At 40.2% G+C, this 14,032-nt stretch overlaps 1 protein-coding gene across 3 annotated transcripts in view; it reads left to right on the forward strand.

Annotated features, from left to right (window-relative positions):
• Positions 1 to 14,032, forward strand: part of INPP5A (inositol polyphosphate-5-phosphatase A) — a 262,058-nt gene that overhangs the window by 167,174 nt on the left and 80,852 nt on the right. For all 3 annotated transcript variants that reach the window (XM_072870885.1, XM_072870886.1, XM_072870887.1), the window contains exon 9: positions 13,061 to 13,145. In XM_072870885.1, the coding sequence (XP_072726986.1) occupies positions 13,061 to 13,145 (85 nt within the window). The remainder of the gene's footprint in view (positions 1 to 13,060; positions 13,146 to 14,032) is intronic.

Genomic DNA, 14,032 nt, shown 5'->3' on the forward strand with positions numbered 1-14,032 from the left:
GGCCATTGTCTGCCATCACTCCTTCAGACAGTAGGAAAAGGGAAAGTGAGAGCGTCTATAGGGGGAAAAGTACTTCTTTTCTTGGCTTTAATCTCTCTTTAAAGCTTCATAGATCTACATTTCCAGCTGAGCTACTGGAACTATGCAGTGTCAGATAAATACAGAAGAGAGAGGTTTCAAGCTGAGCTTTTAAATCCCCTTATCTGCATGAACTAATAATGCAGATTTAGTGCTGTTAAAAACAGAGACTGATAAGTCTTTTCCTTTAAAGCCTTTAAACTGCTAAAGAGCATTTAACAGCAATGCAGTTCAAACCCCGTGGACAATACTGAGAAGGAAAACAGTTTAATGAGCTAAACCTTCACTGAATGACAGAGAAACACCTTCTCACAGTTGATTTAGGTCACTGTGGGAGTAAGTGAAAGCGCAGTTCTGTTCACGCTGCATCTTCATAAACATGAATTAAGTACAGCCTTTTCACGTAAGGTAAAAGCTATCACAGGAGTTTGAAATACAAAAAAGAAAAGAGCTTGCAAATAAAGCTCAAATGAATTGGTTTAACTGTTAAAATCATCAGGGAAGATGGTTTCCCCAAAATTACTCTAACTGCAAGTTTTTAACACATAGGCAGGAAGCTGCGCAACATCTCTAAATTACTGAGAAGGGGAGGGGTGAAGGGGGAAAAAAACAAAGGAAAAAGTGTCAAGTGAATGATTTAAAGTTGCCGCTAAAAGTTTTCTCCTGAGGGAATCTATTAATAATCATAATAGCATGTTTTGGAAGTAGAAAGGTTTCATTTTACAATGGTGTTCTGAAGTGATTTAGCTTTAATAATGTTAAAAATGAATTATATAGCGAGAAGAATGCTTTTAAAGACAGCTAGCTGGTATGTGCTGAGCCAGATTGTTTTTAGCATTTGTCATTTAGCAAGTGTGAAGAAAATGTGGTGTTAGATAGACTCTTTAAAGACTAAGAGAGTTGGAATTACACTGGTGTTAAGCAAATACTTGCTTGTATATTTACAAATACATATACAGTGTACATGTAGAAAATTGGCATGTGTAATGAGTCTTTGTCAGCGCTAATGTAAACGCAAACTAAATTCGTGGAAGTCAATTACGTTGTGCCAGATAGACACAGATACAGTCAAAACTGAGCTTGCTTTATAAATGAGAATAAGAACACCTGCTTTGTATTTTGTGGGGCAAAAAAATTCTTCCGGGCCCATTTTGGACGATTCCCATGTACAGTTAGCCCTATTCGCATAATACTTGCATTTTTGTATTTTCTAAAGTTGGAGGGTTTAAGCTGTACATGAGAGTAAGAAAGGAAATGCAGATTACATTTTAGTTTAGTCTTTCATACCGCCGCTGTAATTAATGCTTGTGCATATGTCATATTAATTAATCATATTGGCATATTAGTCATGTCCTTTAGAGACTCACTGGGGAAAAGTGTCTGCTGAATTTAATAGCCTGGCTAGGGAATGAGTAGAAGCTGTAGGATAGGGTCCTTTAAAAGTATTAGAAGAGAGTTTGCGAAGGACAAGGACGTGAGATGTTAGCCTGATACTGTGGTTCTTGGTGTGCCAGCCATTTAAACTTCCTGAAATTATCTAGAGCATTCAGATCCATAAAATGAATGTGGTTTTTTTTTAACGAAAGTGACAGTGCTCTTCTGTTTTCCTATTGAAATGTTCCCTGGCCTAGTTCAACAGAAACATTTTTACATTACAACTGTGAAATCTTGGCATAAAGCTCCCCTTTGTGCCCTTCATTATTTTCTCACAAATATAGTCCATTGTCACATAGCTGAAGTTAATTTGATCAACATTGGGACATTTAACTTTTATGTCCGGTCAAAGGAGCTGTTTCATGCTCATTTTGGGTATTCAAAAGAAATGATTGCCAGAAAAATAATGTTACTATTAACAATTCAGAGCAATTAGTTTCCCAGGGAGAGGCGATGTGATGCACCGGCTCCACACAACTATTCTTTGTCATTTTATGGATGCTCATCAGTCAACTGTCACATCTTCTCAAAGACCCCTCCAATCTAAATGTTTCTCTTTGGGCTTTTCCCAGAACTAGCAGCTGAATGAGCAAAAGAAAAGCCACTTAGTTTCTAGGCAAAGGAAAACTTCACTCTAAAGATCTGGGTCATTTGAGAAGATGCTAGGAGTAGCTCGCTTTGCGGGGCGGGGGGGTATTTTTTTAATTTTCTTTATTTTTTGCAACAGTGATTTTAACATCAAATGAAAACGCTCTGTAATCGTGTGCCTTCAAACGTTTAGTGAAATTTCTGTGTATCCAGATAGAATGCACTCCCAGGGCAAATAAACCTTCCATCCAAATGTCTTCTAACAAAGGTTTAAAACCCTAGATCACATTCAAAAAGACAGCTTTTCATTAAACACCCTGAGGCTCATCTCATTAATATTCAGCCACCCCCCCCTTTAAACTAAGGTTAAGTGCTCTCAAAATTAACGTGTTTGTATAATATGCTCTTTAAAGAGTAAATCCAGCAAAATTGTCTTGTTACTTTCAGCCTGTCAAATACAGTCAAAGACACTTTTTCCTTTCGTCTTGTTTTTCTGCTGGCTGGAGCTTTTGCATGTTTGATGTAGTTGTCAAAAATTTAACTCGTATGTCCTTCCTGTTTACACACACACACATTTTGAATTTTATTTAGGTTGTATTTTTAGCAGAAGAATAATTTTGTACTTGTATGCATTGTAATGGAAAATATACATGATTATCATTTTAAGGACACAACAAATGCATTTCCATAATAAGTGAATGATGATTTCTGATAGTCCTAGTCAGTAATTTTGCCCTTATTCTGTTATTTTCAGCATTTGGGGCTCTTTTTGTTTTGTTTTCTTTTCTTTTTGGCATTAATAACTGAACAGGTTATTAATAAATTTGCAGCCTTTGTTATTCAAATTGTAAATTAAAGATCTGTTTTTTCTCTCATGATAAAAAGAAATCCGTATAAGCAATAGCAGGTTTGGAAGCAAAGATCTGGCTGGATAATCAGCAGTCCAAAACCCAGAACTTTAAGAACTTGCAGGTGTCACACAGAAAGGTGTCACTTAAAACAAAATGGTGTGGGTACACTAAGTCACTCTTCACTTTGTCTGCCTAATGTGAACAGAATTGTGGCTCTTTCTGAAGAAATACTGAAAATAAAAGCCCTGAGGTTTCCTGGAGGGGTTTTTGCCAGCTGTTTTCACAGAAGCAAACTCGCTGTCCTACGGTGTGGAGGGCAGAGAGGGATTGCCGAGGCTGCTTGTGAGCTGGGGCCGCTTCTGGCGGCACTCTAAGCCCCCAGCTCATCTTTCGTAAGGGCTTTACTCCTTTGTACCTATTTTCCAGTAATAGGTTCTCCTGGAGCTGCCTCAGGTGGCTACCGTGTCTTTCTAGTAGAGTATAACTGATGTAACTACAGGCTAGATTGGATGCGTTGTAAAAAAATACCACTCCCAGGAGAATTTGCGTAATTAAACACAGACAACTGAAGAAAAGAGAGAATGCCTCTTAAAAAAGAAATGGCTGCAAATAACTTGTTGCCTGCTTGATTTTGCCCTGAAAATGGCTTTATATGAGAATGTGCAGAGTGCGTCACATTCTCATTGAGTTATATTTCTCTTTTTACTGTAATTTGTTCCTTAGAGAGTCTGGAGCTAGATAAAGAGCAGTCATTAGTGTCTAGCTAAAGGTGACACTCACATCAGCATTCATTGTGGTTTGTGTCTTTTGAAATGTTCTATCGTATAGCCATATAATCTTCCAGGATAGCTATGATTCAATTAAGAAGAATCTATATGGGCTGTTGATCCAATTTTTATTCATTTGCAGAGAAATGAAAATAAATTGCTATTGTGATTTTATTTACAATGCTTGCTGTAAGATGATGCTATGAGCTGATAGTCATAAAATGGAGAAATGGTTGAAAGAGCTCCATTCTGCTTCCATCTGAGGCTATGGGCACTAAGTGAACAAGCATCTTTCAACATTTTTACTGCCACAGGAAGGTAGGATCGCTATGTGAGAAGGTGGTTGTCTTTGAGTCTTCTATTCTGCGTCCTGGAAAAATACATATTCTCCCTAACAGGTAAATAACCACATGCCAGTTACAGCATTTTTAGCCTCTTGTCTGTCTGTACAAGTGCTGAAGTGGCTGTAGACAGACTTGGCAGACGTTCTTCGTGGACTGAGAGGGAAATGGCTGTAACTGCTTCACCTCTTATGAAAGCTTCTTTATCTTTCTTCCGTCGGTGTAGGGTTTAAGGTGCAGCTAAGATGATTCAGTTTCTCACTCCAACAAGGAAAATGGTCCTGCTATCTCTATACCCACCAGAATTTTCTTTGTTCAAACCTAATGTTGACAGCTCTGATTTTTTTAATCAATGTGCTCTTTTGAAAGAGAGGGTCTTTCCCCTCTCTTTAGCACTTCAAATGTTTCTGTCATGTCACCCCTCGTTTGTTTCCTCTCTCAGCTCAGCAGTCCACTGTAGGACAATTTTCAAAGGGATAAATGCCCAAGCTAACAATTAAGTATGTAAAATTTGTTGCTAGTTAGCTTTTCTCAGCATCACGCATTTTTTAATCCTTTGCAAGTGAAGTCTTTCTGTGTTTCTAGTAATTTGCATTACCCTTTTCTAGAAGTGGTTGGTTTTATTTTTAATTCACAGTCCCCCTGAGCCTAGCTGTTTCCCCAGGCAAGCCGATGGCAGTGTGCGGGTTTCTGTCGCTAGCAGCGCACCGTGGCGTGACGTGGCCGGTGTCCTGTCACCTTCCACTGTCCCCTCTGCCCACGTGGCCGTCCACAGGAGGTCAGACTGGGAAAGGCGTTTGTTGCAAGTGTGGCGAGATACAAATCTGGCAAGATTTCTTCACCGTTCTGCCCCTGTTCCCATGGATGAACTGTTTAGGACATACAGTGCCTCAGTTCTGAATTTTTCTAGATTTGTCACAAAAAATAGTTTTCCCAGCCTTAATGAGTTAATGGATCAGTATCCCATTGCCACATATCCTGCTTATTTTCTGGCTTGCTATTTGCATTTTTAACACTACGTGAACACAGGATTTTTGCTTTACTCCCCCACATCCAAGCCCTGCAGAACAGAAAAGTAAGCAAGAATTGCAGCATCTCAGTCTTCATGCAGATTAAGATATGGCAGTTACCTGCTGCCTGCTTATGTGTTACCGACATGGAGGAGTTCCAGAAGTTACGTGGAAGAATTTTAATCTTCCATGATAAAGTAAAGAAAGATTCAAAAAGATGTGCAATTTCTCTGCTTTCTTCTTCTTGTTTTCTCTTGCATCGGATGAAGAGCAAGAAAATGTCTTTGTAATGTAACACCAGTGCCGTAGCATTGTATTCTCCTGTAGCAAAATTGACAAGTACTTACATCATTATACATGGCTGCTATTTCATTAGGCGAATGTCAGTGTCAGGTAAGATCATGGTTTTGTCAATATAATGAAAATACCAGTCAAGTGAGGAAAAAGTCACAATTTTCCAGCTCTAAAAATTGATTTTTATTGCTCTTCTTGTAATCCTTTCTTTGGATTAAGTATTTATTATTGATGTGGTCTTTCTTTTAATCTTAATAGCTGCTGACATTGTAATTAATTAAAAAATACAACATTTTTGCCCAAATGGCACTATATTGAAATTAAAAGTGAACATCACATATTAGTTAAATAGCCCTGGCAAATGTCTTGAGTGCTAAGATGATTGCCTAAGCTTCTTGACAATTCCCTTCATCTTGCTGTATGCTGCTTGACCTTTTGAGATGTTTTGGTGTTATTAATAGGTTTTAGCTATTATATCAGAAAGAACAAGGCACAAAAATATGATAAACTTTATCTTTTTAATGACAGTCCTGCAACACCTTAGGCATGCCAATGAAGGCACTTACATCACTTCTTTTGAGGCACACTTAGACAGTCACCAGGTAACTTTTATTGAGAATTGATGGGAATTTTTCTGGAATTTTTCTCGGAACGTGTCTCTGAGAATGCAAAATGGTGCGAGCCGAGCGCTGGCTGTGCTGCAGAAGGGAGGCAATACGCAGAAGGGATGACAGGGTTCTGTTTCAAAGCTTTCTCTAAAACCTCTGCTGGAGGTAGATCCCCCACGGACCAGTTCTTGAGGTGGAGGTGTGCACGCTGATCTCTTTGACTAAACCTTCTAAAGGAAAACGTAATGAGGATAGGAACGACAGAAATCTGAAAGGCCACACGGCAACCCTGTGTCTGGTTTTGTATAAGCCAAAACCTAATGTTTCCGTTCTCTTGATCTTCGGTTCCTTAACATGGCTGTGGTAGAAGACAGGTTTCACTGTCGTCGTTCCTTGACTTTCCACCAGAAGTCACTGCAGGAGTTGTTATTACCTCTGGCATTAGAGATCTATGGAAAAGAAAGTGTGTATGACCTTCTTACCGTAGGTCACCTGCCACCTCCGTAGTAGCTCTCGGCTCCCACTGACGGGATGGTCAAGTCACTTTCTGCCCTTTTTTTTTCTTTTACCCCTTTCTAACCATTCCTCTTTGGGTAAGATCCTCTCTTGTCAAGAAAACGGTAGTTGAGCACGCCCTCGGCGACGTGCGGCCGTGAGGGACGAGCCTGCTGCGTCGGGTGCGGGGTCTGGCTGCGGGATGCGTGTGGGGCCGCGGGGCACCTGGCAGCGCGGCCTCCGCGCCGGCAGCCTGTCAGTGGCCCTCCCGGCACCGCCGTGACTCCTGCCGCGGACGCGGGCAGGGGCCCGGGCTGCCACACGGCGGATGGCAAGGGTGCCAACGGCCCCGCTGGCTCCGTCTCCACGGTGTTTCCTGAACGCGGAGCGGAGCGGCCGAGATGCGAAAAGGTTTTACCACCCCACGCAGAGGCGCGGGCCAGCGTTACTTTTTCGGGACTCGGATCAAAACAGAGCCTGTGGTTCAAAGCTCTGCTTAGGTCAACAATAAACAAGATTAGCAGTTTAACCTGAGAAATGATTGCCACGCCGAGACTGAGCTGTCCTCTCTTCTCTGCGAGGTTAGCTGCGATTTTTGTATTCCTTTACTTAGGAAAGGACATTTTATATAGGCAGTCACATGTGCTCTGTAAAAGCAACTTTTGTACCTTTAATTCCTCTGCCTGGATAATGTGTAAAAATGAAGAGATTGTGGAAAGGTAGTATCTAACCCCAGAAGTTGTACGAGAAATACGGAAGTGTTCGTGTTAGCTAGTATTTAGCTTAAACACATTTAGTTATTATAAAAATTTGCTCACTGAATAAAATATGGCTTGACCTCTGGATTGTTTCTTCCCAAGCAACGTGACAGTGTCCCTCCTTCTCCTCCATTCAGCCTGCTTGGCAGAGCTGCAAGTTTTTTGTTTTGTTTTGTTATGTTATTGTTGTGTTTAAAAAAAAAAACAAAAAAACCCCTCAAGCCCCTCTTTTCAGCGGTGTCAAGTTAGGATGAATTGGCCAGGGAGGCATGTTTATAGACTGTGTGAAGAACTTTGTCTTTGTGTGGGAATGCTGGTGACACTGGTATGGCTTGCCTGAATGAACTGCGATGACGCGGCTAATAAGGTGTCCTGCTGAGCGCCGCAGCAGCCTTTCTCAGACCTCCCACTTAATGCCATTCAGCTCCAGCTCAGTGTAGCTAATTTTTCCCATTCCCTCAATTCTTTAGCCCTCCTTACAAACAGAAAAGTCAACTTTCACACCGAGGAGAAGATAAGTGCTTTAGGAAATAATCATGTAAACAGAATGTTACCTTCTGACCTGATGCTGATACCTTGGTCTGGGACAAAACCCAGCTGGCTATTGCATTAGACATGGCTATTAAAGGAATAATGCTGCTGATCCTCCTTACAAAGTGCCCTGAGAAATGGTTTAGCCAAATCACAGTGCCTCTTGTCACACTGAATCAGGTTCAGCTGCTCGCTTCCATGACCAAATGCTGATACTTAGCCGCTTCCTTGTCTTCTCCTCTCTTGCGACAGTATGGGAGGGGGATAAGTATGAAAGCAAGGGGAAGTCGGTCATGTTTCTGATCGCCGTATTATTTTCTGGCTGAATTTCAGTGCTTTGGAACGTATATGCAGTACACCATATAGCTTTTATAAAAGAGGGTGCATTTCATGAAGTGCCTTTAATTGTAACTACTCTAATGAGTACCTTAAAATAAAGTAAATTGCGAAAGGATTTCAGTGATTCCAATAACACGGAATTGTTCATTTTAAGATTGCACTAAGCGATTACTTTTGGTCTTCTGTGTAGAGACTAAAATCAATAACTAGACCCAGATTTCCAGTAGGATTGAGGAGAAGAGGAACCTCTACCTCTTACTCGTTTTAGTCTTGATAGGAATATGGCATCCAGATCTCCTAAATGGCTTTGAAAAAACTTACCCTTCACAATCCGTTCAGCTGACGCTGCCATCCAGACTGAGAGGGCTGTCTTTACGTCAGAGTAATGTGACATAGCCTAGGCTCCAGGACCAAACCCCGCGCATTGGCTTCTCCTGTGGCATTGGTTTGACTTCTCTTTAGGTGTGCCTGCCGCACGGTCCGGCCGGCCCCTGCTCCGAGCCGGGTAATGCTTTCATCGCAGGCAGGCCCATCGAGCTCGGGCTAAAGCTATCCAGCGTTGTAGCTCGGAGGGTTTCAGAGATTTATCATAATTCTGCTGATGCACCCAGAATAACACACAGGTTTTGTCACAGGTCTTTGGGAAAATGTGTCAGGTGACTGCCGTGCTAAAAAAGCAGGGATGAGCAGAGGTCGTTTGGCTAGAAGTCTTACCGACAGAGCAGAGCAAGTACATTTCCAGTGCAGACACAGTAACTTCTTTCTGGCTTTGTAAAGCAGTTGCTGATATCCAGGGTGAGGCAACCTGCAGCTGTTAGACCAAAATAAGAATTGAACATATTTATTTTGCAGCAAAGAAATTGCTACAGTAATTTAACGTTAATTTGCACCCTTGCACCCAGTGAAGTTTACTCCTTAAAAAAAAGTGTGAACCATGGATCTGACTCATCAAAACTTTTAAGCATGTGATGGACTTTGACTGTAAACTTTACGTGGAAGTTACAATTGCTTGAGTGTTTCCTTCTTTTACTGTCCTGTCATGTCTAAAAAGCTCTTCAACTCTATTTCAAAAACTGTTTGCAGTCTGCCTCTTCTCAAAATACAACAGAATTTGAAAAGAAACAGAGAATAACCCAACCAGTCCAGAATACTTTCAGCGTAGAGCCATCAGTTAAAAATGTAGAATTAGTTTGAAACTGGCAAAATAAGGTAACGTGTTCCAAGTGTGAAGAATCTAATACTATTATCAAGGACTCCTTATGCAATTAAAAGTTCTGTGTCTGTGGAACTAGCAGAAAAGAAATCATCTATGGCATTTATATTTGCGTGCTTTAAAGTTTAACAAGGTCATCAATAAACCCAGTCATAAGCGTGCATTTTTGCCAGTGGTCCTTATTTGCCGTATTGAATCTGTTACTTTGATGTCCGAAACTCGTAGAAGTAAAAGAGATTTCTTTGGTATGTTCTAAGTGCAAATAAACTCTTTTCTCAGAAGCGATACCTTCTGGATCAAGAACAAAGGATTAGAAGAGTGAACATGTTCTTCCAGCTTTTTCAAAGGGAAGACTTCTCTTTCTGAGAAGGAGGGGCTGTAATCTGTTTGACAAGTTTTCTATTTTCTTTGCATTTTTTTGATACATCCTGATTGCCCATCATCTCTTGATGGCCCTGCGTAGGTCACAACAAGCAGCACAGCTAGTTAAGGCACTGATGACTTTTTGTTTGCTCTTGCATGTAGAGTTGTGGAAGTGAAATATTTGTAGTTCCTCTGCAGTCATGAAATCTGTGCCTTAGTCGCCTATTTTGTCACACGCTATTTAGAAAAGTTGTACAGGAAAGAACAGAGCCTTAAAGTGCGTTGAAGCCCTTCAGGATAATCTGGTAGTCAGCAAGTACAAGTTAAAGGAAATGGCACTAGGTCCTCTCACTAAAAACGTAAGATTAATGCTGGTGACATAGGTTGGCTACTTTCTTTTTATATGATTCAGATTTATCACTCCATTGACTGAGTCATGGCAACATTTCTAAAGGATTATTTGATTCATGGTTAAAAGAAGGGTATTGTTATAGAAACACATAGCAAAGTAGAATAACGCAGATTTTGAAGCCTCGCTAGTTCATTTGCAAGCACTTGTTAAAAAAAAAATTGTCTTCTGAGTTCTCATTTACTTGTACATGTGATGAACTGTATACATTTGTGGCTTAGAACACGGAAGCAAGAGGAGCGGCACACTTCTGTTTATCTCTTGCTCCAGCCCAACACCTTCACTGTGCGTCCTTGGTCCTGGCGAGACTCACAGTGTCTTGCAGTACACAGTTTCTACCCGAGTCCCCCCAGTGCTGGATGTTTTTCCTGCGTGTTCCCGGGGGAAGAAATATTGCCGTGCTCTTCTTTATTGCCACCTCCTTTGCTTAGTTGGAGTCTGATTCTAAAAGCACAATCAAGAAGATTAGTTCTTGTGCCATTGATTCAGTGGAATTGCAGGCACCAGTAAGTATTTCAAAATAGAGCTATCAGAGTACCAAATTGCTGAAATAATTCTAAGATTTGGGAACTCTTGAGCTAATAATACGTTCCAATGGCAAGGACAGTAGCTTACGTACATGTATTAAGTTGAGTCATTTAAAGCATATTTTATTGTTAGGTATCCCAGATCATTTAATAAGTACCTAAGTGTGTATATCCCTTGCTGTACCGCTCTTGGTAATTTTACTGTACACCTAAATTTCACCACCTGTGAAAAGGAGATATGTCAGAAGCCAGTTAAGGCATCATTCTTGAGAAGTAATGTTTGGACTATTTTACTTCAGTCTGTCGTGAGACACTCCTTCTAAAAAGTCCAACAAGACAAACTACAAGGGGAGCAACTGGTTAAAATTATCAGTTTTCAAGCGGGCATTGATTTGTATGCAAATTATGTTTAAATCAGGTAATGTGCGAGACTATGAAATGACTGAATTTTAATTAATTGATCAGAAGCAGACTAATCAGCTGTTTTGTTCATCCGTTAGGAGACACTTTACCTGGCTATTTTTTGAATAGTCTGTTTATTTGGAAAATCCGTCTTTGCATAATACAATCACAGGCATCGTTCTCATAATATCAATTTGTTTTAAGAGGCCTTCTCTAGACCTTGATGTCGTTCCTGCAATATCTGTCATTTCTTTGTCAGCAGTAAATGGCAATGAGCAAAGCCAAAACTAAGATATGAATCAGGAAGGTTGGCAAAGCAAAATCAGTTTTTCTTATGTATAAGTTGCATATCAGATTTTGCAATGATAGTGTTAGCAAATTGTGGTAATGTAAATGGTTTAACTTTTAAGTTCTCATTTTCCTTTAATGTGCCATGAGGGCAGTAATCAAACTAATGTTATGTACAGGTCAAGAGTGACAGGTTTTTCTCAGTGCTTGCTGGGAGCTGACAGTAGACAGTATTTATTAACAGTACCTGCAATAATTTGTCAGCTGAATGGAGGATTTGGAGATTTTCATACCAGAAAAGGATAAGTCTTTGCAGGAGATTTTGCTTCAAATGATCACTACCTTAGGCCCAATGCACATTAATTTTTCAATAGAATAGTATTCCTTACGTAATAAATTACTGTGACTAAAACTGTGAGATGGTTTTAAGAGGAGAGGCAGTATCTCACTGTAAATCCAATGTTGTATCTTTCTTTATAGCTTTGGAAAGTCTAAATGGATGTAATGTATTAAAACTTTTAAAGCCATTTGAAATGAATGCCTCCTTGCTGGGCAGTATTGTTCCAGGAAGCCTACTTACTGTGCATTGCTTTATAATCCTTTACCTATCTATATGGGTCCCTGCCTCTGGCTCCGTTGGGGTTTCTGGTGTCGTAACACTTACGTATTTATATATTCCCAGAATGTACACAGTGTATTGCCTTGCACTTGTTCCTTATTTCTTATATGTTGTACATCTAGTGTACCATTGCAGGTTTTTGTGCGTTTTGTCTGTGTGTGTTCTTTGTAGCTGTAGCCGTCGCATTTCAGGTATTTCATACCTTCCTCAGCTACTGGTAGGAAATTAATTGTATTGATTCCTGTTTTGAAACTAAGCATGAATCAGTGGATTTCCAAATGCCAAGATCTCTGGAAGCATGTAAAATTGCACATTGTTAGGAGTACCAGACAATTGTTGTTAATAATCGATAAGCTAATAATACAATAACAATTTTTAATAAGACGAAATTTGAAAGATGAACAGTAATGCCTTATCTCCCTGTTTAGTACTGAGCAAAGGCTTGAGAAAAATATCAATCTTTACTCCACATCTGGAAAGATCACCTTTTAGGTGTTAACTACAACCTCAGCAAAAATCTGCTTTGAACAAAAGAGAGAACTGTCTTTCAGAGAACTATAACTGAGCCAGGAAAAACCTCGTAGGTCAGTCTCTATCAGCTGTGATGATTAACGTTTAGCCCTAACATGTCACTTTTCATATAGTTCTTAGAGTACTAACAAACTGTGGTAAACATTATGATCACGATCTTACAGATAAGTAAACTCAAAGGTAGACGTATTCTGAACTCGCCACTAATCTGAGGTTCCTAATTCTTAGCTGCCCAGCCCAAAGCCATATACTTAAACTTTCAAAGGTGTGGAGTACCTCCACGATGCCCTCAAGGTTTCTGTGATGCCGAATGCTGGTTCTGCATTGTTTGTACTAACTGCTGCAAACTTGCTTTCCTCCAAATTGCTCTTGCAGCCAGACAGGGGAAATCAAATGCATTATTTTAGTGGGGTTGGAGACAGCATTGCCTAAGCAAAGAAAATCAGCCCAAAACCACGGTTAATATGTTGTTCCAGTATAAACTGGTAGTTTTGATCGTTCCAATAATTATTTCTGAGATTGTGCTTAGAAGATGATATGTGTATTTGTGCATCCTCACATATACGTAAAGCTGAATGACAGGTTTGTTTTGTTTTGTTTTGTTTTTTTTCCAGAATTATAGATCAGCGGTTTGAGAAAGTTTCGTATTTTGTCTTTGGAGATTTCAACTTTAGACTGGATGCCAAAGCAGTAGTAGAGGTAGGACTTTTATTTTTCTTCTGTTGTGGACTCTACCAGGTTTTATTTCTCAAATATTTTTTCCTGTGGAAAAGCTAAAAATGGCCTAACAAACTAATCTTAATATAGACATCAGACTTGGCTAAGAATACTTTTAACAGGAACATCTGACGGGTAACTAAAAACCACTGTTGTGAATCTGCTGAAGCAATTCAGAAGAACACAGCTGACATGCTGCATTTCTTCTCAGTAGTAGTGTGTCAAGTGAATATTGGCTGTAGATGCCAGTGGACTGCAGAATCCACGCCCCTGTTCACGGTCCTGTGTATAGAAAGGAGAGAATGTGGGTGCCCATCTAGGATGAGACCTGGAGTCTTCACAGCGCATGCAGGAGTCTCTTCCTTTGGCAGGCATGCAGATTCCTTGTTTGAAATCTCTTCGGGCTTTGGCACAGGATACCACATTTCCCTTGGATGTTTGTGACTTTTGCCGTATGTTTATAGCTCACAGTGAATCTCACTATCATTTACTGCAAGCAGAGTAAGTGCTTGTTTGTATTTCTACTCGGGGGGGGGGGGCGGGGGGGAAGAGAGATATTTCCTAAATGTCTGTGATAGAGCTCCACACTTTAAAAATACAGGCAGACATTTGTGCAAACCTTTGTGACAGTAGCATCTCAGTGTGGAAGGGTGACTGGAAGATTTGTATAAAGCCAAAAAGAATGCAGTAAACTTTTTTCATCTTGAGTTGAGATTACCTTGACTTTACTGCTAAAGCTCAGCTCCAGGTAACATGGGGTCAGAAATAATATCCAGGTTGAAAAGCAGTTTAATCTCATGGTTTTCCCACTTTAATTCTTGGAGATACTGTAGTGTCTTTTTGGTGTCCTTGAGGATAGGCATGTATCT

This window comes from Ciconia boyciana, chromosome 8, assembly GCF_034638445.1.
Source record: "Ciconia boyciana chromosome 8, ASM3463844v1, whole genome shotgun sequence".
In the NCBI taxonomy this organism is placed as follows: Eukaryota; Metazoa; Chordata; class Aves; order Ciconiiformes; family Ciconiidae; genus Ciconia; species Ciconia boyciana.